The sequence below is a fragment of the Aulostomus chinensis genome, chromosome 23 (genome assembly GCF_037954235.1).
Source record: "Aulostomus chinensis isolate RoL2024-O1b breed Wild chromosome 23, RoL_Achi_v1.0, whole genome shotgun sequence".
Taxonomy (NCBI): Eukaryota; Metazoa; Chordata; class Actinopteri; order Syngnathiformes; family Aulostomidae; genus Aulostomus; species Aulostomus chinensis.
Window position 1 is genome coordinate 8289477 of NC_141342.1, and position 26280 is coordinate 8315756.

Here is a 26280-nt window from a genome sequence, read left to right on the forward strand (position 1 = left end):
CAAATTTTGGTTTAGCAAACACATATCAATCTATCAGAATGAGTGTGTTCAAACTATTTAACCATGCTCACCAAAACCAGTTCATCTAAATCAAATTTTGGCTTCACTTTAGCAAGAGGAGGGTTTAGTTTCTCTCAATTTTTTTGTCAATAAACCACAGAAAAAAAGAGACATTTTCACTCAAAAGGACACACTAGAATTTAGTGAGGTACCGGCAGAAAGATATTATGGGTTAGGGGAGTCAGTCATATACAAATCAAATCTGTTGCACGAGCAGTGCTGCATGAAATGAATTATGCATCATTTATGGCTTTTAACTGTTGATCTTTGAGCAGTGCAGCGCCTGGTGGAACAATGTACACAAAACGCCAGGAGGATGAGACAGAGAGAAACGTGTAATGGAAAGGCAGAAAAGAAGGACTGATTGTTTGGATGCATTGAGGGTGAAGATGAAAATCAATACAAATATGTGACTAGATTAAATGGCTGAGGTACTGCAAGATGAAATTCAGTTTGTTGCTGAAATAACAGGAGAGGACAATGGGCAGAGGCACTGATCTCAGTGATATGTTTACACTCAAGCATGTCAATGTAAACCACGACATCACACAAATGCTCAACCACAGTCTCACACATGTGTGCACCAAACAGTACAATGTAGGTATAATAGCCAGCATGACACCACCATTACTAAATGGACTTTTGGACATTTCAAAGCTTCAAGTTTGGCAGTTTAGCTGCCACCGTCCGTTTTTTTCGAATAGCTGTGACCAAATTTGCACTATAATTGTATCATCTTTCTCCTGCTTTAATGCAGCCAGGGCAGCAGTATGTCAGTAGGCTTCTTTAAATGTAAATGTTGAGCAAATTTGAAGAAAATTTTACAAGCACCCCAAAACTGGAATTTTGTCATTCCACCATCATTGTCTAATAATCTAATACTTCATCTAAATACATTGATGGACACGCTTTTACTCGCAACCTAGCCTCCCCCTAAAACCCATCTAAATCTGTTATCAGTTTTACTCCAAATAAGACCTCCATTTACAAAATAAACACAATATATTGAAGAACACCTCAAACTTCCATCATAGGAGAATGTGTAGTAGATTTGCCACCTGCTTTCATTTTGAAGGCTTCAGGTTAAGGTACATTCGCATTAGCTTCACTTTACATTCTTTGAAGAAGCGCCCATTGCTTCATAGTCTTTGGCACAGAGACAGTAGGAATAAACTAGGGAGAAGCCACATTGTAGAAGTGACGTGAATCCATGCAATTTATCCATTATTTAGTAAGAACACAATGACTGGCAACTGTGAAATGCTGCAATGTGATGATGTACTGTAGGGGAATTATCCATGTCAGAGTCAGGCCACTAAAACTTTTTCTTGAACCATTGTTTTTTTCAGTGTCTGACAACAATATAAGGTTCCATGAAAAGACAATTTCTTTTTGGTTTCACTTTCTGTGCATTTTTTTTGTTTTTTTTTTAACCTTATAACAGTTTATGTACATGAATTATGAACAGAAACCAGAGGGTCACCTGCTGCTGTTGTGAATTACAATTATCATTGAATTACAAAACAATAGTACCGGTGAGATCGAATAAAGTCTGCTCTCACGGGGATTATAAGTAACATCCAGTTGTTCCAAATTTTGTAAAAATTTGTCCCATTGGGTTCTTAGTTGATAGGTCAATTTTTCCATCCTAAAAATCTCTAGAGTACTTTCAATCCAGTCATCTGGAGTAGGTGGGGTTGGGGTTAAACCATCTCCTGGTAATTGCTTTTTTACTTGCCACCAAGAGTATTTGCAGCAACTTTATCTCTCGCCTACAATCCCAAAAAGTGACATGACCCAGATACAAGTCATCAAAACTCAGAGGAATCTGGGTGTTTAAGACTGTGCTTAGTGAAACCTGGGTACCCATCCAGAACAATTTCAACTTGGGGCAGTCCCAAAAGATGTGATAATGGTTAGCCACCTTTGAGCCACATTGTTTCCAACATGGCAAATTTGCACCTTTGTATTTCTCCTGATGCGGTGTCTAGAAATATCTAATAATATTTTCCCAACAATGCTGTCTCCAGTCCATGGAGCTCGATGTTGTCCACTGGAAGGACCAGATATTGCCCCAAGCCTCCTCAGAAATCTCAAGCCCTGCTTCCCTTTCCCATTTACCTTTACTGTAAAGAGTGTTGCTCTTGGTGGCATGGGATATAGCTGTGTACAATTTGGAGATGGAGCTGGATGGGGTCGACATCATGGCATTTTTCAAAATGTGGTAGAATTCTGATTCAACATCTGAAAAATCAGTCAATTTACATTCATGACTAATATAGGATCGTAGTTGCATATATCAATGAAATCTTTTCGTTGTAAGCCATGTTTATCCTGCAGAACCTCAAAGCTGTGTACAGTGTTCTTATGAGTGAGTGAAAGAAATGTTGTAAGACCATACTTTGTCCAGCATTCAAAGCTAAAGTTGTGCCTGTTGGGGGTAAAATCAGAATCAAACACAAACCATCTGACCATTCTTAACATTCTGTGTATATTGCACATATTAATCACCTTCTGCCAGACTTGAAGTGTGTGGGTCAACCACAGGTTCCCCAACTGGTTCCAACTGACACATTATGCCCTCATCTGCTACATATTACAGCTTGAATGGGGAACCGATCTGACAGATTGGACTACAACTCCTTCCACTTAGCTGTATATTTTCCGTCTATCCATCCATTTTCTTTTGCTTATCCTGTTAAGGATTGCAGGGGGCTGGAGCCTATCCCAGCGGCTTTCAGGCGTGAGGTGGGGTACCCTGGACAGGTCACCAGTCCATCACAGGGCCAACACATAGAGACAGACAACCATTCACACTCACAGCCATACCTACGGTCAATTTAGAGTATCCAATTAGCCTAGTCCGTATATTTTCCATTACTCCAAAATAGGAGGGGAGCTATCTGCATTGCATCATAATAATTCTTTCAACAGCAAAGACCCATCCCCCCAAATTCCTTGTTGAGTTGATGGATAACATATTTAATTCTCTGCCCTGTCAAACACATCTGGTGATCCATTTGTCCCATCCATCCATCGTCATCTTCCGCTTATTCCTTACTAGTAAGGGTCGCAGGGGGGCTGGAGCCTATCCCAGCATCTACGGGCGAGAGGCGGGGTCCACCCTGGACAGGTCGCCAGTCCATCGCAGGGCCAACACATAGAGACAGACAACCATTCACACTCACAGTCACACCTACGGTCAATTTAGAGTATCAATCAGCCTCGTCCCCTCTTGATGTTTTTGGACGGTGGGAGGAAGCCGGAGTACCCAGAGAGAACCCACACAGGAACAGGGAGAACATGCAGACTCCATCCAGAAAGATCCTGTGCCCGAGCCAGGACTCGAACGCGGAACCTTCTTGCTGTGAGGCGGCAGTGCTGACCACTGCACCACCGTGCAGCCCATTTGTCCCATTCCCTAAATTGATTTTCACTCACCTCTACAGGCAAGTTCCTGAAAAGGTAGTCAGGGGAGCACACTCAGGAAAGGCACCAGATTCCATCTATGCAGATCTGCTTTTATTCTTGAGGATATTGGTACATAGTTTGCCCAGAAGAGCCCTGAAAGATCCCTAGTCAAATGTATCCCTAAATATTTATTATTCTCATTTTCTCAATTTACCTTAAATTTCTTATGTAGACTTGGAGGAACTATATAGTGTAGTGTCACACTTTCTGTACATTTTTAAGGTTGTTTTTTTTATAACATACTTACAGTAGAAGTCATTCTGATATTTATCCAAGTGAGAATTTTCTAAAATAAGCCACACAGTCACAGCGAAGTCATGGATGCATATTTTGTTGCTTTTGTTGTGAATTATGTATTTGAAGGCATTTATTTGAGTGAAGTGGCAAGAGAGACAGGCAGAAGCATAAGGAGGAGGTTGAATCAGCAGCAGCTGCAGAGGCCAAGAAGCTCAAGAAGCTGGTGGTGTTGCTGTGGGTGCTATGATCTGATACCCACATGCCTGTGTAAAGAGCGGGACTGTTATTTTATTGGTAATCTGCAGTATTGATAACTCAACACATCTGAGCACTGTGTAACAGCGTCAGTGGATTCCACCCCTCTGATCAACATCTCTGTGCCATAGAGACATTCTTTCATGCGGCAAAATTGAAGTGGAAGAAACTGCCAAGACCAGGGAATCGTGATAAATTGTCTATTATGTAAGATTTCGGAGTAACATTAATTGTATATTAAAAACACATCTGTCTATGTGGATCTTAAGATGACACATAACCACAATCGGAACCAAAGCAAAGGGGGGCAAAAACAAGCACTTTCAGAGGACTCGAGCACTGCCTCTTGTGTTAGTTGCCGCAGTTTTGTTTTTGCAAACTTTATTGGCATTGTGAGCAAAAACATAGGTAAATAGGTTTAAATACTAGATTTTTTCCTTTAAAATGCATGGGACCTGACTATCTAAAAAGTTCACTCTTTAGATACTTTAGATCTCTTTAGATAAAGACTATGCTTTTTAGTTACTTGGAATTTAATCAGGTTTTGCCCTGATAGAATCCTGAAATCAATAATAAAAAAATCAGATAGGCAGACCTTGCAGAGCACATTTAATATTTCATTATTAAGCCTCTGCAACAGTGGAAAGTCTTGATCTCAGCTATGTACTATACACCGTCAATCCATCTCCCTTCTAGGCATGAAAAGTAAAAAGATCTTTAAAAAAAAAACAAACAAAAAAATAAACATATGCTAGACAAATCTATAATTCACCTAAAAGTGAAAACTGAGTCATAAGCTACTCATCATCATAGAAGATTGGGTGGAGATTTTTTTTGTTCACAAAACACTGCTGGAATTTCACAGGTAAAGGCATTGCAGTCCTCTCCCAAAGAATTGACGTGAATGGTGAGCAACCTTTAAGCGGAAAAAATTCATAACAAAACAATAAAATTCCTCCACGCTGTTGGTCTGAAGTAATGTAAGTGTCCTGAAGCTTTGACTTTTTTTAGAAAAAAAATTTCACCCAACAATAGCATGAGTATAAGCAGATGATGACGGAATTTTCCTTCTTTGGGTGAACTTTCCCTTTCAGCCAAATAACCCGATCCCCTTTATTTGGCCCCTTTTCTCATTCACAAAAGCACATTTGTCATCATTTTAAGGCTTCTTTTCCAAAAAAAAAAAAAAAAGACTAAAAACTGTATGTTACTACTTGTCTTTCATTTTAGCAACATCCTTACCCAAGTGTCTGACATTTCAGCAATGAACTTGGTGTGGACAATTGTTAATAACGATAGGAATCGTGGCCAAAAGGTTGAACTGACACATGAGAAAAACCAGAATGTTGCTGCTGTCTACCAGTAATGCCTGTTCTACTGATAAAAGACTCATGCAAGTGATACATTGCCATTAATACCGTTTGTTCACAGTTGATACATAACAATGTCACAGATGCTACAAAGGGGGGGGGGGGGGATGCCCAGCAGAGCCCTCATCCAATTCAGGAATAACTGACCATCAACACTTTGAAGCTGTATTGCCATAACAGAGAAATGTTGGAATCTTGCCACAAGGCTGAACACAGCAAGGAGCTTTGTATGAATTCTATCTGCACCATGTCTTCCTGCTTTCATATCAGGAGAGGTCTGAAAGATCGATGGCCTTGGCATAGATTCCCTCACTCCATCTTTCGTCAGCCACCCTCCACCTCTCCCGTCGGCTCCCCCAGTCTTTCTTTTCTCATTACTTGTCCTCCATTTGCACTCTTAGACTCATTTTTGCTCGCAGACTTTATTCCTCTCTCTGTGTCTCTGTTTTCACACTTAGCATGTGCAACTACTCTCTGTCGTGCCATGTATAGCAAAAATGGTGGGGAAGGTAGCAGTTGCGGTGATGGTGGTGGTGGTGCTTTCATTTCCCATAATTCCACTGGGATAATGATTCAATTGCAGCCTGCTGGTGATATTGACAGTGATATCTATGGGTACCACTCCCTCTGGATGCCTATTTGTTTTGCTTCTTTAGAACTCCTTTTTCTCTACACACTGCTGCACTCATGGCAATTGTCATGTAGTGAACACGCTTTTATGTATAGTGATCATATATACACGTATGTATAGAGTTGAGTGATTATCGTCTTTGGGATAACACCCAATATGGAGGTATTGAATCTGCATGTCTTACACATGATGAAGGAGTTCAATAAAAGATGAATGGATCATCATTGGGGAGCAACCTAAATTCATGTTCTCTCTGATTCTCTCAACTTCTTGGGATTACGAAGCTCATTAAATTGCTTTGTGCACAGACACAGGGCCATGCTGCTACTCTGACCCGATGAGACGATACTGAAATGGTGCATTAGCATATATGCATGAGACTGAACACGGTGGCCAATGAAAGGGCAAGAGAACAATCCCGACTTCTATACTGAATCAAGATGCAGCTTTTCAACATTTTGACTGTAGACTGACGTGTAATCAGCAGAGATTTACCTCTTTCAGTCCTCCTTTGCTCTCTATAGATCTGCACTGTGTAACTTCAGTTGACCGTGCATGACAATTCAAACAATAACAAAGACTATTTATCTACACTAACATCTTCAAACCACCCATTTCCCATCTTTGATCTAGACAAAAAATTTGAAAGAACACCATAAGAACTGATTTTACCATCTAATCTGCAGTGTTTCAGAAATGTGCAAGGAGGTTCCAGCATATACCTGGTGTCTGACCCCACAAAAGGTGCGTGACATCAATCAAACAGGAAGACCCAGTCCCTTCCCCTCTCTTAGGACAAAAGGAAGGACTCGTCATCCTCCACACGGCAGATCAGAAGCCAGCTGACCAGTATCAGCTGGTCAACTCCAGTGAAAAGCTGCATGATAACAGAAGCAGAGGTGCACAAGAACATTCCCCTTATTTTCAGCATCACTCAGGACAACTATGAAAAGAATGAAATATGTTATTATATTACAAAATAACCTAGAGTGAAATGTTTAGCAAACAATGGGCTGTTTACACCCGCGACCCTCTGACCTCCCACTTCAGCTTTTGAATGACAGACCACATAAACTACAGACTGTTACAGAGAGTGATTTTTCTCTCACAGAGGCACAGAGCATACATGCTAGTACACTTTTCTTTGCGAGGAATATGAGCAAATATTAGTATGCTAACAACTCAGTTTCCTACTGCAAGCCACTGTTTGGTACAGTCCCCACACTAATAAATAGGAAAACACCCTAACAAAGAGAAAATAAAAAAAAGACAATATAAAGGAAAAACAAAAACAAAATCATAACAGAAAATAACAACAAAACAAAAAATGTGTGTGATTTATTTTCTGAAATGTCTTTAAATCATAGCTGCTCTTTCTGTTTTTGTTGTTCTTGGAGGTCTGATTACTTTTTGTGAAATTATGCTTTCTGAAATAGACTTCGTTACACTCTTTGCCCCTCAGGGCCACTGTACATTCGTTCTTGTCTCACATTGAAAAGTTGCATTGATGTATATGTATTGATGTATTGATGTACTTCCAAAGAATAATTGTTCAGGATTGTCTCAGAAAGCCTTACTGATGTATTCAGCCAGTGTTTTCTCCTGATTCGTCTTTGACACTGAAGTGGGTCTCAGTGTGTGATGCTTTTTCTAACTGTGTCAGGTTGTATGTGATCAAAATAATAAATATGACAACTGACCTTTCCTGAAAGAAATCCTCCTGCAGAAAGGCAGGACAGCTTAATGTCTCTGTAAATCCTCCAGAAAAGAAGTTTTATTGAATTTACTTAAATGCAATGTAACAATCAGAAGATGCAGATGCAAAAACAGTGTACTGTGAATTTCCACACTTATGTTCCTCTCAGGGAACATTGAGAAAATTTCATATACAACACAAACATAACCAAGGGTAGACAGAACAAGTTATTCTACAATGCAAAACAAACAAGAAAAGCGAAGAGAAGAGGCACCAATGGTCAGAAGCCAGGGGAGTTGAAAGCAGGGTGAGTGCTGTAATCAGAAGGGTGGAAAACAAAACTCTGTTTTGGTGAGGCGTTCCAGGCTGCTGATTTGCAGGCAGGCTCAAGATCTGTTGGAGTGAGAGCCCAGCATCGTGACGCATTTTGTATAGCCACATGTCCCCTATCGATGGGCCAGTGCCCAGCAGGGTGGGGTGGGGTGTGTGTGCGTGTGTTGGGGGGGGGGGGGGGAGCAGGTGCTGCAATCTTGTCCATGAGTTTTTGTGTGTGTCCATATGTATGTATGAGGATGGGAGGGTGAGCTGTGGGAAGTTAGCCAATGTGGCCCTACTTCCTCAGGGCAAGGTGGTGAGCGAGCCAGGCCATACTGAAGCCCGTAGGCAATGGGAAGGGAAGTGAAAGTCACTCTCCAAGGACTGCCACCCTGCATGTGGTGTGTGTGTGTGTGTGTGTGTGTGTGTGTGTGTGTGTGTGTGTGTGTGTGTGTGTGTGTGTGTGTATGTGTGTGTGTGTTCGTGTGAAGAGGAGGGGAGGCTCCTAGCATGAGCTTTCCCTGTCTATGACTGTAACATCGCCGGTGGCATCAGCCAGCAAGCCAAGCAAATCTGCTGCCTGCCTCCGGGCCATAGGCCTGGAACAGATTATATGTGTGTATGTGGAGGTAAGCGGGGGCCTTTTGGTGTCCATATGCATGTGTGTGCACCACGAAAGGAAAGGAGAAAAGAGCCCTCAGAACCTGAGGGACAAGAGAAGTGATCAGTTGCTTTTGGCCAGACGATTCAAAACATACTGTTCTCTTTTAAAGCCAAGACTCAAAATGCATGAACACCAACAGAGAGCTTACCTCCTATACCAATGCTATATGATGTACTCCATGAAAGGAGAAGTTCCACTGTGAATCCTCTTATAACACAGTTTTTAGGATGTGGCAGGAAAGTACTACTACTGTGTAAGAAAAGAAAAGATTTGAGCCATATATTCTATTAGAAACAGTAGTAAAGAAAAGCTGTGTAACAATAGCTGCAGATTACACCGGATTTCATACAGCGTAGCACAGCCTCGTATTGTGAGGCCAATGCCACTATGAGATTTGCCTTGCTGCATGTCTAATAGACAGCAAACATCTTATTGTTAAAATGAACAGTTTATGAAGTGCTCCTTTTGCAGTGAGAAATGAAGAAGCCTGTGCTCAGCCAAGAGAAGCTCAAACACTCAAAATCCCAACTGAAACCCTTGCCTTGAAACTTCTGTATCTTTATTTTTAATTACATTTACGCATCACCTCCTATGACAGACAACAGTCCAAATATTTGCAAAAGGCTTGACTCTGTCATTTGAATAGTCGATTAAAACTTGTCAGCACAGTTAATGAGAAACCGGTTGTGATAACTGACTGTTCAAACAAATAGATGGTTTGGATGTTTGTCTTCTGATGGCATGACTGCCAGGGATTGCTGCGTCATTACAGATAGTCACATGTAAATGAAAGCCAGATAGATGCTAGAATATTCCTTACGCACTCAGGATTTGAGTGAAGCGCACCACAGGTCATGCGTCTGTCATTTGCATACACATGCAGACACATGAGAGGTACTGAGCATCATCTGTGAACATGTGAGCACACACCTGCGAGCGCACACACAGACGCAGACTTAATTACCTTTCAAATGCAAGACGTGATTTCTGTCAAGTATGTGAACTGATTAATATGCGTGTTGAGTGTGAGAAGGAGGGAAGTGTTTGGCTGATTAAAATTTAAGATATTCGCCACACCTATTACTTCTTTTATTACAACTCCAAAATAACAAGATGGGAAATTACACATTGCCATGTGGATGGTGACACAGGCTCTCTGCCTGTCAAAATACATGGTTTGATTTCTTTGAATACTCAAGCAAGTGCTTGTTCAAATTTACCTTTCTCAAAGAGCCTAACTGCAGTGTGATATACCTGAGTGCTGTTAGTTGCTTCTTTAGCATCTTTGGGGAGACATTTTCAAAAATCCACTTTCTTCCTGTGTTTCTTCTTTCTCTCCTTTCCTATTCTAAAATAAAGTGCCTCTCTTCATCTTTCAGTTCTCAGTCCCAGTCTCCCTCCCTGCCTGGGCCATGTTGACACCTCCCTGGCCTGCATCCTCCTGTGCCTAAGCTGAATGGATTTCTGTCATTGGTCGATGCTTGCTGGCTGTGGTGCCCCAGAGTTCTAATAAAAAGAAGTCTAATGGTGTCCCTGTGCCACTGAGGGCCCACATTAAGATAATTAGGTGGGGGGACAGTGCAGGAATGAGGCTCAGGAGAGAAGGAGGAGACATGGTTGAACTCTAGGCTGGTGACTTAGTGTCTTTTTGTCTTGTTGGCTGCTGTGGCAAAAACAATGCAATAGGGTTCTTGCACAAAAAATGTCTGAAACTTTTGTCCTTGGTGTTAGTTTTCTGTTTTATGAGCAGACTGTAAGACTGTGAACTTTGGCAATTTAATGTGTGGCTACAATGATATGCTTGTGAGCTCAGGGCAAAACACACTTTTCAGGTGAAGTATCACCTTTGAACTAGATGTGAGTTGGGGATACCTATGCAGGGGATGCTCCAGCAGACTGTCATGATGTCATCCAGGAAGGGACTGAGTTGACATGTTGCAACATGACTATCTGTCATGTTAGAAGCTGTTACTACTGTATTAAGTTGACCATATTTTCAGGAGCAGGACCCAAATGCAGAGTTGAGGACAAAGGCAGGACCTGTTGAAACTCTTATTTAATTACAACACAAACAAACAGAAGCACTGTCTTCAAGAGACTGTGACACATCCACTGGCATTTTATCAGGATGGGTACAAACAAGAGCCTCTCATTTCAAGACTAAAACCTTTCTCACTATGATTTCTTATCTAACGTACACATCGTTCAGTTCATGCTCCTAGCATTACAATGTGTCATCTATGAGTCAAACAAGCATTGTTTTCTCATAAATAATGAGTGTGAAAAAAAGAGAAACAAAGTTGAAATATGAACAGGCATTTTTCTGCATGATTTGGATCAAAGGACACCAGCTGTGGATGTAGTGGGAGCTTTACAGCCGCTAAACAAAGTGGGAGCCCAAAAGACAAACACTGAGATGGAACCTCAACTTCACCTGCTCTTCTTGCCTGTTTGAACATGGGGACAGACGCTGAGCTTCAAACAGAGCTGACACTGAAGTGACGACTCACAGATAACTACCTCCAGCTCTTTCATTTATTCTTTCACAGCCTCTCTATGCTGGTTTCCAGGGCCCATGTGGAATGCAGGTTCACTTGCTTAGGGTTTTCTTTCTGCTCTGACATTCTGCAATCAGATGTGACACACTGAGGCTCAGATGACAGCAGGGAAGACAAGGTCACGCAGTCACCTACTTGTGATGAAGGATATGCACAGCACTGTTTGACAGGCCTTCACTGTGCATGAACACACACTTAAGCACACACACTCTCACATATACTCTCTCATAGACACACAAATATTCACACACACAAGGCGGAGCAAGTATTTTGCAGACAAGGCTTTTTCTCATGCCTGTGCAATCCGAGAAGCAATTACCTATTAAAATTTCATCTTTTCCATCTCTGAATGTTTAGGAAAAGATTATAACTGCTGGGGAGATAATTAAGCCTGCAAATGGTGAATTGAGTTGTGAATACAGAGCACTGTATGTGTGTGTGTGTGTGTGTGTGTGTGTGTGTGTGTGTGTGTGCGCGCGCGCGCGTGCATGAAGCTATGTGTTTGTTTGTTTGTTTGTTTGTTTGTTTTAGCCTTAATAAAAACTGATGGTAGACTTACAGCTCCAATGGGGTTCCCCAAATTATGGTTACATACTGAGAGGTACAATATTGATGTGGAGGAAGTGACCAGTGCAATAACACTCAAGGATGACTTCTTCCAATTAAATTTCATGGCTCACTTCTTTATTAGATTATGCAGTAAGTGTAGAAACAATGAGATTAGCTGCTACTTTGTCAAACAGATATAAGAAACTCTCAACATCTTCAGTTCACTCTGCCGAAAAGAATCCTGAAAGTCACCTCGTGTAAAGTGGCAATGGCTCAAGAGATTGTCAGACTTTTTCATTGCAGCCTAAACATAGCTTTGGTACTGCTTTACTACAGTATATAATGTGTCACACAGAAAGCCCTGTCCTTGCTGCTGTCAGTTTTGATGTTACCACTAAGAACTTTTGACTGCGTGTCGCACTGTCTCTCCCCCCCCCCCCGTCCTCACTACCCCCTCTTTTGCCAGTTGTTTCTTCTTTGTCTCTTCAGCAATGTGATGCTAAAGGTGAAGAGACACGCTGTTTAGTCCTTGCATGCACAACTTGTAGGTAATTTGAGCAAGAAAACAAATGGCATATCATCCAGAACTTAACCACAGGTTAACATTTCAACTCTCGTGTGGAGAAGCTGACTGAAACTAATAAAATAAGATTCCTCTGTAGAGTGGTAGGCTTTTACCTTGTGAGACAACTGGTTTCGTGAGATCACAAAATCCATCCATCCATCCATTTTCTACCACTTATCCTGTTAAGAGTCACGGGGGGGTGGAGCCAATCACAGCAGCCTTCGAGCAATAGACGGGGTACACACTGGATGGGTCGCCAGTCCATTGCAGGACCAAACCATATATAGACAGACAACCATTCACACTCACAGCCACACCAGCCATCGATTTAGAGTATCCAATTAACCTAGTCCCCTTTTGCATGTCTTTGGACTGTGGGAGGAAGCTGGAGTACCAGAGAGAACCCACACAGGCACAGGGAGAACATGGAGACTCACACAGAAAGATACCGTGCTCGATCCGGGGCTCAAACCTGGAACCTTCTTGCTGTGAGGTGACAGTGCTGACCACTGCACCACTGTGCTGCTCAAGATCACAAAATCATGGAAGATATGCATCAACATCCGTTGAGACGATATAGGTGCTTTTTAGGTGTACAACACTCTTGCAAAGCAGCAAGAGCAATAATTTCACAAGCTAAAACTTATGTGCTTGCTCATCAAAAGTGGTGCAGCCAATCAGCATCCCAGGGATGAACAACTGTCAGGGAGAGATGGGATGTTTGGTTTCTGCTGTAGCATCAACTATTCCAGAGTGATCTGATCCTATTTGGCTTGTGGAGGAAATATCAAAAACTGCTTTTCTCAACAGAAATATGGTTTTGTTAATTTATATGAGATTTGCCTTTTGATTCAACCAATCACCTATTAAGAATTCTTTGAAAGTGTCCGCTAAACAGGGACTGTAGGCGACAACTCACATGGTTCTATTAATCAAACCATCTGACTTGTAAGGTTAGGCTGGACTGGGCAACTGCTTCCACCCTCTCTATGTCTTACATAGGTTTGTCTGAAACAAATGGAAACTTACATAACATTACTTAAGGTTCTATGAATTTGAGTATAGGGCCCAGTTACAGTTATCTCTCATTCATTAGATGAGGTTTCTTGCTCAACTCCATGCTCCAGCATCCTTAATCTTTTTCGATTTTCGGACTGAAATAGCTATCCCATTAAATAATTTTCATATTTACGTTACCATAGAGCACCTTCATAATATTCATTTGAAGAACTTATTCTTTATCTTTTTGAGCAAAGGGATGTGACCAAACAAGAAAGGCCATCATTAGCTTGTACGGATGCTTAGCTCATTTACAAGTTGTCTCTTGAGCATTCTCTCGGTGCATTTCCAGCCAGGAAATGCACAGGGACCTCTAACCTAAAAAACACAGACCACAGGCTTTTGTATTATTTATTCATACTGAGTATCTCACAGTTGTGGGGCACATGTGATAATGAATATGACCAATCAAGTTGCAGCGAAGCTCGCTTTGGGAATAAAGGTTTGCCTGCAGCTCTGTACCTCAGTTGACAAATGAAATGGTTGTGGTGGAACCCTGTAAATGATAAAGCAGCAGAGGTCATCAGTGACTCATTCACAGACAAATTGCATTCTTTGACTGAAAGTCACATGAGGCCCAAAGGATTTTTTCGTACTATAAAAGCCACAGAGCATTGCCAGTCCTGATTCATTGATGCCAGTATTAGGGTAATCTGGCCATAAGCTATAATCAATGTGTGGTTTGCACTAAAAATAGGTTTTCCAGCACAAACCTGCACAATATCTGAACACAATCCCTTTGTGTGCATCAGTTTTACATGCATGTACAGTGGCCCTTTTAACCCAAGCACTTATCTTTAGATTGCAATTACCACTATTCAACTTTCCTCTTGCCACCCCTCGCATTCACATCAGAGCTCTTCATGAAAAATCATCTCACCCATTTCAGTCTATGTATCTTCTCTTCATCACGCGACGAACAAGAATAACATGTTTATATCCAGCATATCCTTGTCTAATTCCTCTTCTCTCCAACCATCCCTCCCCACACCTGTGATAACTTGTCTCCTTTGCTATAGCGGAAGGAGCCTTGAACCAATCGGGTGGCTCACTGAGAGGCCCCTGCCCAATCATAGAAGTTAATAACATTCCACATGATTACGCACCAGCCCAGAGATTAGAGGGTTCAGAGGACCAGGTTCCACATTGCAAATAATAATCACTATTTCTCAGCAGTGTCCTCCTGGCTGCTCAGGTTATAGGCCACCCCACTATCTCATCTCATCCCGATGAGTAAAGACGCACACTAAGACCTCAGCACCTACTGAAAGCGTTGCTTATCTCTTTTCATGGCAGCACTTTTTGAGACTGATCCCCAAAAAAACTTTAAAAGCAAATTGTTTTCATGAATTCAGTCTCCCCCTTGCCATGAGATGCACTCTCATAATGAAGTTGATGGCAGTTGTAGGCGTAATGCTTCATGCCTCGAAGGGTTCTGTCACCTTGTCATTAGACAGTATAGCTGTTGTAGGGTTACATATGTATATCATTCTCAAAAAAATAAATGAATAAATATATATATATATAAAATAAAATAAATAGTCACTCCAAAAGCTTGCCGTATCCATATCCACCTCTATATGCACTCTTAACATCTGTGATAGAACTCATAACAGCACTCCAAAATCCCACAAATTACTGTAGCTTGATGGTTTGAAACTCAGCTGTGAACGGAATAAAGTTTTCGAAAGAAGACTTTAGGCTGTAAGAAAAAGTTGATGCATTCAACAAAATCGCAAAATATCTCAGATTAGAATGTCAAAAATTAAACAACTTGAATCAGGTGTTCAGCGGGAACTGAGCTTCTCGCAAGTGACAGTAAGCAACAAAATGGAAGACATTCTTGTCAGGACTTTATTTGCAGTGGAAATTTGTGAAATAATAACCCCATCCAGCTGGAGAACATTTTCATAAAAAGGATTTAATGACTCCACACCAGATTAAATAACTTGCTGCATATCAAAAGGGAGCAAAGGAAAGGCAATCTGTTTGATGTATGACTTTTGAGGGAATCTAAATGCTGTCTGCTGATTCTTTCCGTGTTTATTATATGTGGGTGTATTGTATGCATACGGTGGGCTTATATGTTGTAATATGTGTGTTTGTGCACGTGTGTGTGTGTTTCTTAATGCAATACAATGTAAGTTCTGAGTTTGTTGTTACAGTTAAGATAAGATGTGAATTTAGGTGAGGTTAAGGTTGAGATTATGCCTCAATTAGTAAAGGTAAGGATTAAGATGAGTGTTTGGGCCAGGCTGTCCATGTGAATGAAAGTCAACGGAATGTCTTCATGAGGATAGCTGCGCAAACCTGTGTGTGTGTTTGTGTGTGTGTGTGTGTGTTTGTGTGTGTATGTGTGTGTGTCTGTATGTGTCTATGTGCATGCGTGCAGGCATGCATTGGTGTTATGTTGCGTTTATTTGGTCTCTAGTGGTAAATCACAAAAAAGCTCGGTAACACAGCAGCCCACGGGACGCAACAGAAATAGATGGCATTCATATGTGTTGTGTATTCAACTTCCTCCACCACCCTTTTAAACTCCCACCCCCCTACACACACACACAAACACACACTACCATCCTCACCACTGCTTCCTCACCAACTCACACGCCCACTTTCCTCTCTTTCTCTCTCTCTCATTATATCAAGTGGGCATGAACTAAAATAAGACGATGAATAACGGTTGGATTTGAGAAGCAGCAGAAAAGGAAGGCAAGTTATGAAATGAACGGATATCTGGCCAGTGAAAAATAAGACAGAAAACAATGCTGTCATTTGAAAGAAATAGCCTGCAGGGAGGTGTGTGCTCTTCCTTATGGTATTGTATCTTCTCAAGGTTTGACATTTCCTCTTGTTTTTTGACTCCACATCAGCAACAACACAGCTGAACTTGAAATAGAGATGTCCCAAACTGTCACATCTATACCTCACTGTAATAAAACTGATTCAAAATGGGTGCATTCAAGTCACTTTAAACAAGCACCTTTTTACTGACACAAAATCCCCACCCACATTTCACCATGTTTCTGAAGGAATGTCGTTAAGCACATTTACTCAAGCACTGTGCTGAGGAGATGCGTTCTTTTTCACACACTTAACCGGGGGGGGGGGGGGGGGGGTCCATCTTTATTTTATTTTACTACTTACGAGTTAAGATTCATGCACTGAAAATATACAAACTTATAAAGTACCCATGAATTTTTTGCAACAGCTGATTATTTGATTAATCAATCTGTCGGGGGAGTGGAAATTGCCCACTATGTTTGATTGTCCTTGGGCAAATCGGATAATAGCGGTCACAGGTGACATGTTTCCGTATTGCAGTACTTTTACTTTGAATACTGTCATTATCATTCCCTAATAGTACTTCCGTACTTAAGTAATATTTTCAATCTAAATCAATTTCAATCTATTTATTCGTAACAGTGTGGTGGGTATTAATAAAGGATTTCAATACAGAACTTTCCAAATTGCCACAACATGAGAAAGGAACTCACGGAGGTTTGTGGGCCGGGAAACGTAGTGCTGTGAATGCATCCCAAGGGCCTCCTCCCCCCGATACTGCTCACCTGGACGTCCGCCCTGCAGCACGCTTGCGACGGCCCTGTCGAACACATGGAGGGATTATAGTGGATGAGGAACATGTGGATGATGTCTCAGGCATTTGTTTTTAGTGAAGTTGTAGTGCTTACCCCTTTTTATTTTTTTAGAACTGAATTATAAATGATTTTAATGAATATCTAACCTTTTTAAAATGACTTACGTTGAGGTCAAATTGAGCTATTCACACGAAGCAATTACAAACTGTTCTAATTCCACACAATTATACAAAGAGGCAACATGTGTATTGCTTGATGCACCGCATGCTCTCGTGAAACTGGTGCAGTCAAGGGGAGGGGGAAACCATGAAATAATAATAATAATAATAAAACATTTGGTTGAACTACTCTTGTTTGTGCTGATCATTGCGTGTCTACTGCCTGTTCTAAACACACCATGAACGCATTTGCAGTACAATAGAGCGCAGTGCCGCCTTACTCTATTGAAAAACCCGCCCCCGCCTGATTTGTAGCTCATGTAATTTTATGCCACAATGAACAGATACGGGAGTGAAAGCATGCGGCATCACCCTTGTCCATCAACAGTCTCGATGGATAGGATGAGTTATTATAAGCTGCCAGAGAGCAGCTAACACAGTGTTATTGTAGGTGTTAATGTATTCTCAGCTTGTGCACAGGCGCAGGTGACCGCGCGCGTATAAGCTACTACAGCAAGTCTTTTTGTAAACAAGCGCACTGAGAAAGGCAGGCAGAGAGAAGGAAAGGAGAGAGGGATGGCCAGAGATGGAAAGAGATGGCAGGACTTACCTGGACATGTTCTCTCTCTGGGGGCGATGCGCCTTCTCCAGCCCCAATTTGGTGAAAATTCCTACCAGAGCCATAATGGCCACTACTCCACATATTATGTAAACAATTAAGTTCGTCTTGTCTTTGGTGCTGTCGTGCATCTTGTTCATTTTCCTGTAGGGCGTCTGTCCGGTCTTCATCCACATCGGAGTGTCATAATTTTTACAGGTGCTCTGATCCAGCCGCGAGTGTTTGTAGGAGCAGCAGAAGCGGAAGCCACAGGTGCCGCAGCAGTATAGGTAAATGCCTGTTTTGCAGATGAACGGCGGGTCCCACTGGCCCATCACGTCGTAGTAACCCCGACATTTGTCCTCCGTGTGCGGGGTCTCCTCGGACACGCTCTCCTCCTCTCTGGAACCGTTGGAGGTTGCGATCATGACGAATCCCCCAAGCAGACCTGACTCTCCGTCTGCTTTGCACACAAGAGCCATAACTTTGAGTAACAAGAAGCCGATGAGAAAGGATCTCCCTCTCATTGTTCCTCCGTCCAGCTTCATGCGAAAACGAAAAGACTTGGCGAGAGGGGGAAAGGCGCGCGGTCATGATATGGTGAAAAGTCCAGAAACATACGTCCAAACAGCAACGCACCGTCATCCGAGCTGATGAACATCTTTACAAACATATCATCATTTCTTTCCAAAAAGACGTAAAGACAAGCTCCGTGTCATGAACTTAAACTAACTGTCCAGCCTTCTCCGCATTTGTAGGTCTCCTCAGAAAAGCATTTGAAGCCTCAGCTATGGCGTTTTCAGGAGTGCAGCACTTTACATATCCATTGGTGCGCTCTTACGCACAGGAGTAGGCAGAGACACACACCGCACAGACGAAGAGAGCGCAGTGAGCGAATAGAAGAGCCGAGGGTGGGAGAGCCTGGTGCGCAAAAGGAAAGGAGGAGAAAAACAGGGAGAGGGAGGGAGACTGCGAAGGCTTAGGACAGAGAGTATTTATTCTGAAATATTATGATAGAAAGCCATCGAGGAAAGACATGCGAGTGTCCCCCCTTTTCTCATTTTAGGTAGGGTTATTTCTGCCTGTATTGCCATTGTTGTAGAAATCCTGACGTCTCCAATGTGTTATGTAGCCTCCAGCTTTGATTTTGAAAAAGAGCCCTTCAACACCAATGTGGCCCTCAGACATAGCTTCAAGTAAGGACGCCCGATAACGTCAGTTCATGGTCGGAATGATGTATGGTATGATTATTCTATGGGATCGGTTTTCATTAAGTTTCATCTTTGAAAAGTCCCAACATTTTTCCTAAAATGTGTATTTTGGTGTTTGATATGATTTTGAAAGGTCTTAATTAGTGACTGATTTGTATGATGTAATAACCTATGACATTAAAGTAAGAAACATGCTAATGGTCTGCATCTGTTTCCCCCAATAATTTCCATGCAACGATGAAGCCAGCAGTCACAGCACTTGCAGCACCCAGCACCCAACAACCAGCTGCAGTTACAAATCTGTGCTCACCACCAAGCTTGGGTTGATTTTCAGAACATTCTTGCTGGTATGGCCATTGACAGTTATTTGTTTTTGGATGCCTTTGGATCCTATTATGTCTCGTATGTCTAAGACAGCGAAGTAATCAATTAATTAACCAATTGCTATTTTCAATAACTGCATACAGCACAAGGTCCTTGAAAACAGTCGGCCCTGACTCAGTGATTATGTTCTGACTTGTGGAACATAGAGGGAAAACAGCATCATTTGTACCTCTTTACCATATCGTGTTTAGCTTGTTCTTCATGATGTCCTTAGATAACTATTATTCTTTCACCTCCATCAATTGAGCCTCCTGCCTGGAGGCCCATGGGGGAGGTCCATGGTCACATTTTGTGCTCCCGTATGGGCTTTTCCAAATGTTTTGGAAATAAAGAGAAAAATGGGTTTCTCAAGCTCGTTTTTTCAAGTGTACATCTTTTTCTCATCTACATTTCTTGAACATCATAAAAGCATGTTTTTAGATAGAAGCAAAATGTGTGCTATCATTCATATTAGATGATACATATTGCATAAAATATCTGCAAAAAAACCCCAAAACAAATAAAATATTGTCCATCCAGCTACGAGATCAATGGGAACATTGTGAAGTGTTCTTGCTGAAAAGCCAGCCTTAAAGCTGATAAGCGTACAATCATATGTAAATATACATACATAGAAGTTACATTCTTTATTGACTCAATATGAGAATCATGCTTATCTCCACTCCAACTATTTGGATGAGTAGCTATAGCATAATTTATGTCCAATAGAGAGCATGATTAGGTTTTCTGCAATGGCAGATGAGATTAACTGTGCAAATCATCACACAAATCATGCACAAAATTATTCTTAGTAAATGAATTTTATGTTTAAACAGAGGTGGAGTGGAATTTAGAGATTATATGAGCTCCACTGATTCACTAAAGAGATAAACACTATTCATATTCAACTAAATATCCAGATGATAAAAGCAGGGATGAGAAAAGTTTCTCCAATCAGTTTCATTTTGGAAGGTAGGTAACGTTTTTGAAGACCTCTCCATGGTGCTGAAAGGCTTAAGTCTCTTCAGGCTTCTGACTTTTGAGTCAGCTGTGGGCATAAAGATTTCCACACACGTTCACAATTCCTCTGAACTATCGTTTCTGAGTTAAAAAATCTGTATTGCATAAGAAGCTGTCCATGCAATTCTTACATAATCAATGTGCAATACTTCAACGATGGATGATCTGATTTTTTTTGTTTAAAAAGACAGTAGCGTAATTACAACTAATTTCTGAAAGGCCTCTATGGTAACCCTTGGACCGTAGTTATTTAATATCTTATATATATGTGTATGTATATATATATATATATATATATATATATATATATATATATATATATATATATATATATATATATACACACACACACACACACATATATATATATATATATATATATATATATATGTGTACACACACACACACACACACACACACACACACACACACACATATATATATATATATATATATATATATATATATATATATATATATATATATATATATATATATATATATATATATATATATATCCGTACCTGTTCGTTCAAAGTAAGTAACTGTCAAAGCCACGCTGGGGGCCGCTGTAGCGGAAGACTCTGGTTTTCGATCAGGCACTCCAATCGATTGCCGATAGTCTTTGAGGTTAGCTAACAGTAGGGACATCAGGGACGATACAGCAGCTACCGAACAACGCTGACCTGAAAGGCTCGCTGGCAGACGCAAGAAAGAGACGTTAGTTTGTCTGAACAAGCGTGTAAACAGTGACTCATATGGCTGATACTGAGGATATTTTCATAAGGGCAAGACACCGGACATTCAGCGGATTTACTGAAGGTAGCATTAGCTCAATTAGCACTGGTTAGCTAATGTGACAGTATTAGCTCTCTACAGTAACTTTGCGTACTTGCACAAGTTGTTGTCTTTGGCTACAGGTTACATTTTTTAACAAAGCAAACATCTTTACTCGGCATACATTTTGACGCTCCTTATTAACAATTTTATTGTCAGTCAAGCAGACGGCTAGCTCGCTAGCTTGTGTTTATTGAACGAAGCGAATCAGTAATTTTGTGCTGTGTTTGAGTCAAACTTGTGTCTTATCATAGAGGCTTAACTCTTGATGTTGTTGTTTCAAATAATGTACAAATGGTGTCTTACGGCGTGGGCTAATATCACCTAAACTTGAGATAATTAACATCTCCTAAGAGTCACAACTGAGTCTCGCTTTCTACCTTATTATTTTATAACAGCATACATTACTTTATCACTATTTATGGCCTCTGTAGCGGAAGTGAAGATGAGTATCTTTGAAGGGAGAGGTAACAAGGATATCAGTACTGTAGCGTGGTTTTGAAATTCAGTGACTTTATGATGGTCGTGAAGCTCTCTCATGCATTCCCCCAATTCTACCTTTTTTTGTATCCTTAGATCTGTGGGACCAAAAGAAACCTTCTTCTAGAAGGGAGTGCTGAGAAGGCAATCCAAATATGAAGTAATTTCGTATTCACTGCAGAGAGTAAAGCCACTGTGCTTTTATCGCAAAAGATGATTAGTGTTTTGCGCACAATATATGCCACCTGAGAGATCTCTGTCATTTTTGTTTGAAGCTGTGGTGGCCCAGTGCTGCTGCCTCTTATCTCCCATCATGGGAACTTTGCCAGTTCCTCTAAGACCTTCTGTTATTATTTTTTTATTTTCTTTTTTTTTTTTGTGTGTGTTTGAAAAAGTTCACTTTGCTCACCCCAGAGACAGACATTGTTTTGCAAAGTGTGCTAAGTGCAGCAAAAAAAAAAAAAAATGCCTCTTTGAGAACTCCATGCAGCTTTAAAAAAATATTTGCAAATTGTGACTGTTGTTTGGGGACCAGACTAAAAGGTAGATAATAATTCAGAAGCCCATGTGTACATGCATGTACAATCCCTGTTTGATTTGTATAGTCTTAAGTGTGTACTGATGGGTGTTTTGTTAGATAATGACATCCACATGCAAAGACTCAAGAGTATTCTGCCAAGTTGTGGGAATTCAAGATGCGCCTGAAAGTTTTTCATGTATAAAATGCAAATCTTTGTGTATTATCCCAAGAAGTAAATGCTGATGGACAGGTAGCATTAGGTCATGGCAGCAAGTAAAATTCACATGTCAACAGGAGTCCCTAAGTTGAGATGTAGTTTGGACTAAAGGCATCAAGTAATTAGGATGATATGATGAAGATTGTGATCATAAGACAAAGTGTTCCCCCTCATACTTTTATAAACGTCGGTAGCATAAGGGGATCATTGTTGAGCTTGTGGTCCCCAGGAGCAAAGCACTCTTTGTTGCTCTTTCTTTTCCTATTTGTGCTCAAGTTTCTCTGGAGGACGGAATTATCATAAACTCATTTGGGAGAGGAATACACAGAAAGCATGTTAAACAGAGGATTCCGAACAGCTAGCAGCTCCTGCTGAGTGTGAGTGAGGGGATCTGTGGAACTTGCCGATGCGGTGACAGCAGTTTCTAACTACACAAATGCTTCCTCATCTTCTGAAAACTAAATGAGTCAGTGGAACAGAAAGCCGTTGTTTACACCTGCTCACAGGATCTAACCATTTGTGTGGTACAAAAGGACTCCATTTCCATATCACTTTGCCAGGCTTCCTCCCGTGTCCTCCATGTTGACATCAACATAAGCAGCGCTGAGCTGAGTGTCTACTTATGTTCTTTTCATGGAAAGGCAGGCACACTTTGCCTTTTTAATGAGTAATGAGAGTGATAGGATTGTAGGGTCTTTCTTTTATGTCATGTCAGTCGTATATAAAGCATTTTTTTTTACCATTCATGTTCTAACATGTTTATTATGTAGCATGTTCTACTCGTGGATTGAGCAAGTATCACTAAATTAAAAATTCCACTCCCTGATCATGACTCTTTCAACAACTCATGTACTGTAGAATCCTTCTACATGGTACTTTGACAGTTGCCTTTATATTAAATGACGAATGTGGGGTTAATGATGGCTAATCCCTGAAGCTTTTGTGTATCTGCATAATTTATGAGTAGTGTTCTATGCAAGCATCTTTTAACCTAAAAATATTGAGACTAACATATCCAGTTACAAAAATGTGAAGTTAACACCAGTAGAAATAAAATCAAAACAACAAAGAAAAAAAATTGAAATAAAAAAACACAGGACAATACGAACAATAAAGATATTTTGAGCAATATATTTCAAATAATAAAACGTGTTTTACTAATTTTTATCTGTTCAGTTTTTATCAATGTCCTAACTGAATCAAAGAGCCTAATACAGCTTTAACCATGACTGGATTGTGTAAGTGACATTAAAATGAAGTGGAATTTTGATAATAAGATAATTGTTTTAATTTTTTTTTTTTTTCCAAGCAAGAATGTCAATCATTTGATTGTTCCACCTCAACATGTGGGACAATGTACTGCCTACATTATTGTTCCTCAAGTATATGAATTTTGGACAGTTAGTCTGACAGTACAATCTAAAGATATTTATCACTTTTTTAAAAACTTTTTTTTAGGTTGGCTTCTCCCGTTCAGCCTCTGTCGCTGTCCCTTCAAATTTTTCATTTTTCATAGACTTAGCAATTCAGTGATTCATTGTGTAATCAGCAGATTAATTGACAATGAAAAATAATCATTGCAAATACTTAAACTCATGTCCGTTACACTGTGTTCCAAATTATTATGCAAATTGGGTCTTAGTGTCATAAACATCTAATTAAAGGAAAACTACTTAAGAAGGATGTTTCACATCATTAAGCAGGTCGCTTTTTTCAAGCAATATGGGAAAGAAAAAGGATCTCTGCTACCGAAAAGTGTGAAATAGTGCAAAGCCTTGGACAAGGTATGAAAACACTGGATATTTCACAAAAACGTAAGCGTGATCGGCACACTGTGAAGAAATTTGTGGCTGATTCAGAGCACAGACAGGTTCATGCAGATAAATGCATGATAAGGAAGGTTTCTGCTAGACAAATGCATCGGATTAAGAGTGCAGCTGCTAAAATGCCATTACAAACCAGGAAATGTGTTTAAAGCTGCTGATGCCTCTGGAGTCCCGCGAACCTCAAGGTGTGGGATCCTCCAGAGGCTTGCAGTTGTGCATAAACCTACAATTCAGCCACCCCTGACCAATGCTTATAAGCAGAAATGGTTGCATTGGGCCCAGAAATACATGAAGACTAATTTTGAAACAGTCTTGTTTTCTGATGAGTGCCGTGCAACCATGGACGGTCCAGATGGATTGAGTAGTGGATGGTCACCATGTCCCAACAAGGCTGCGACGTCAGCAAGGAGGTGGCAGAGTCATGTTTTGGGCTGGAATCATGAGAAGAGAGCTGGTAGGCCCCTTTAAGGTCCCTGACGGCATGAAAATGACCTCTGTAAAGTGTACAGAATTTTTGACAGACCATCCCCTTCCATGGTACAAAAAGAAGAACCATGCCTTCCTTAGCAGAATCATCTTCATGCATCACAACGCACCATCTCATGCTGCAAAGAATACCTCTGAGTCATTGGCTGCTATGGGCATAAACAGAGAGAAACTTGTGGTGTGGTCCCCATCCTCCCTGACCTCAACCCTATTGAGAACCTTTGGAACATCCTCAAGCAATAGATCTATAAGGGTGGGAGGCAATTGGCAACAAAACAGCAGCTCAAGGAGGCCATTCTGACATCCTGCAAAGAAATTCAAGCTTAGACTCTCTAAAAACTCACAAATTCAATGGTTGCAAGAATTGTGAAGGTTATATCACAGAAGGGGTCCTATGTTAAGATGTAACCTGGCCTGTGAAGATGATTTTGATTAAAATAGCTGTTGATTTCAGTAAATATGATCTCTTATTGCTGCAAATTCAACAAATAACTATTTCCAGTACTTTAAAACCTATAAAATTTTTGAAATAATGTTGTTCATAATAATTTGGAACAGTGCATTTTGATTATACTGACTGTCATTTGCATTGACTAGGAAAATGAGAGTAAAATATCATTTGCATAATAATTTGGATTGCAGTGTATATTAACCAGGGTACCCACCTCAATCACAATAAGTCCTAAGTCCTTGTTTTTATCTCTTTTCCCCTAGCTGAGGAGCATCAGTGGAGTGGACCATTTTGCTTTATTCAGGCTGCAGACCCTCAACTTGGCCTGATGAAGGCGTGGAAAGATGGTGACTGCGATGGCGGAGGGGATGAATGGGCAGAGGAAGTTGAGCTAACTAAACAGGCTGTGGAGGCTATTAACCAACTCAGACCCAGGCCAAGGTTCTTGGTGCTCTGTGGGGATCTGGTACATGCCATGCCAGGTAAAGTACAGAGGAAAACTGGATTTAAATGTATGTAAATGTATGTTCAACATTATAATGGACCTGTTGGGCTCGTTTCCAGATCTGTATTTTCAATATAACTTCATCACTTCACCCTTTCATTGTGCAGTGGTATCAAAATCGCTTTAAAAAAGAATGGTTGTGCTCCTCCATAAAGTTATGAAAGGTTCAAAACCGAAAAAAGCAAGTTACGAAACAAAAAGAAGATGGGCATTCTGTAGCTCCCTCTTCAGTGGTTTTCTGCTAGAAACAAGTAAAGACGCTTTGCCTACATGCTTTTCTTCAGCAGTAGAAGCATGCATGAAGTGACTCAGAGGATGTTTCAAATGAGTTGACTGATATCTGTTAAGAGGAGTTATAATACTGTTCATTGGCAGTAATCCATCCCATCACTAGTTGTAAGATATGAACTCACAGATGCCAGTTGCGTGAGCTTCAACTCTGCTCAGCCTCTTTCATTTAGACCAAATGATACAGCAATGGTCCCAGGAGCATTGTCTCATGGCATCTGGTACCTCTGGCAGGCGCATAAAATGCTACACTTATTCTAAAGTGCTTGAAATGACGCTCTCAAATTACAG

At 40.8% G+C, this 26280-nt stretch overlaps 2 protein-coding genes across 3 annotated transcripts in view; one reads left to right on the top strand and one right to left on the bottom strand.

Moving 5' to 3' along the window:
* Positions 1-18659, bottom strand: part of shisa9a (shisa family member 9a) — a 69722-nt gene extending 51063 nt beyond the window's left edge. The window contains exons 1-2 of one of the 2 annotated variants that reach the window (XM_086195594.1): positions 17798-18659; positions 17000-17034 (exon numbers count right to left, since the gene is read on the bottom strand). In XM_086195594.1, coding sequence (XP_086051720.1) covers positions 17000-17034; positions 17798-18333 — 571 coding nt within the window. In that variant the 5' untranslated portion in view covers positions 18334-18659. Of the gene's footprint in view, positions 1-16927; positions 17035-17797 lie in introns of both variants that reach the window. The other variant, XM_086195593.1, reaches the window with a different exon arrangement.
* Positions 18660-20985: 2326 nt separating this feature from the next.
* The window catches only part of cpped1 (calcineurin-like phosphoesterase domain containing 1), a 51385-nt gene continuing 46090 nt past the window's right edge, over positions 20986-26280 (top strand). Inside the window, exons 1-2 of the mRNA XM_086195824.1 lie at positions 20986-21201; positions 25460-25678. Of these exons, the coding sequence (XP_086051950.1) occupies positions 21138-21201; positions 25460-25678 (283 nt within the window). The 5' untranslated portion in view covers positions 20986-21137. The remainder of the gene's footprint in view (positions 21202-25459; positions 25679-26280) is intronic.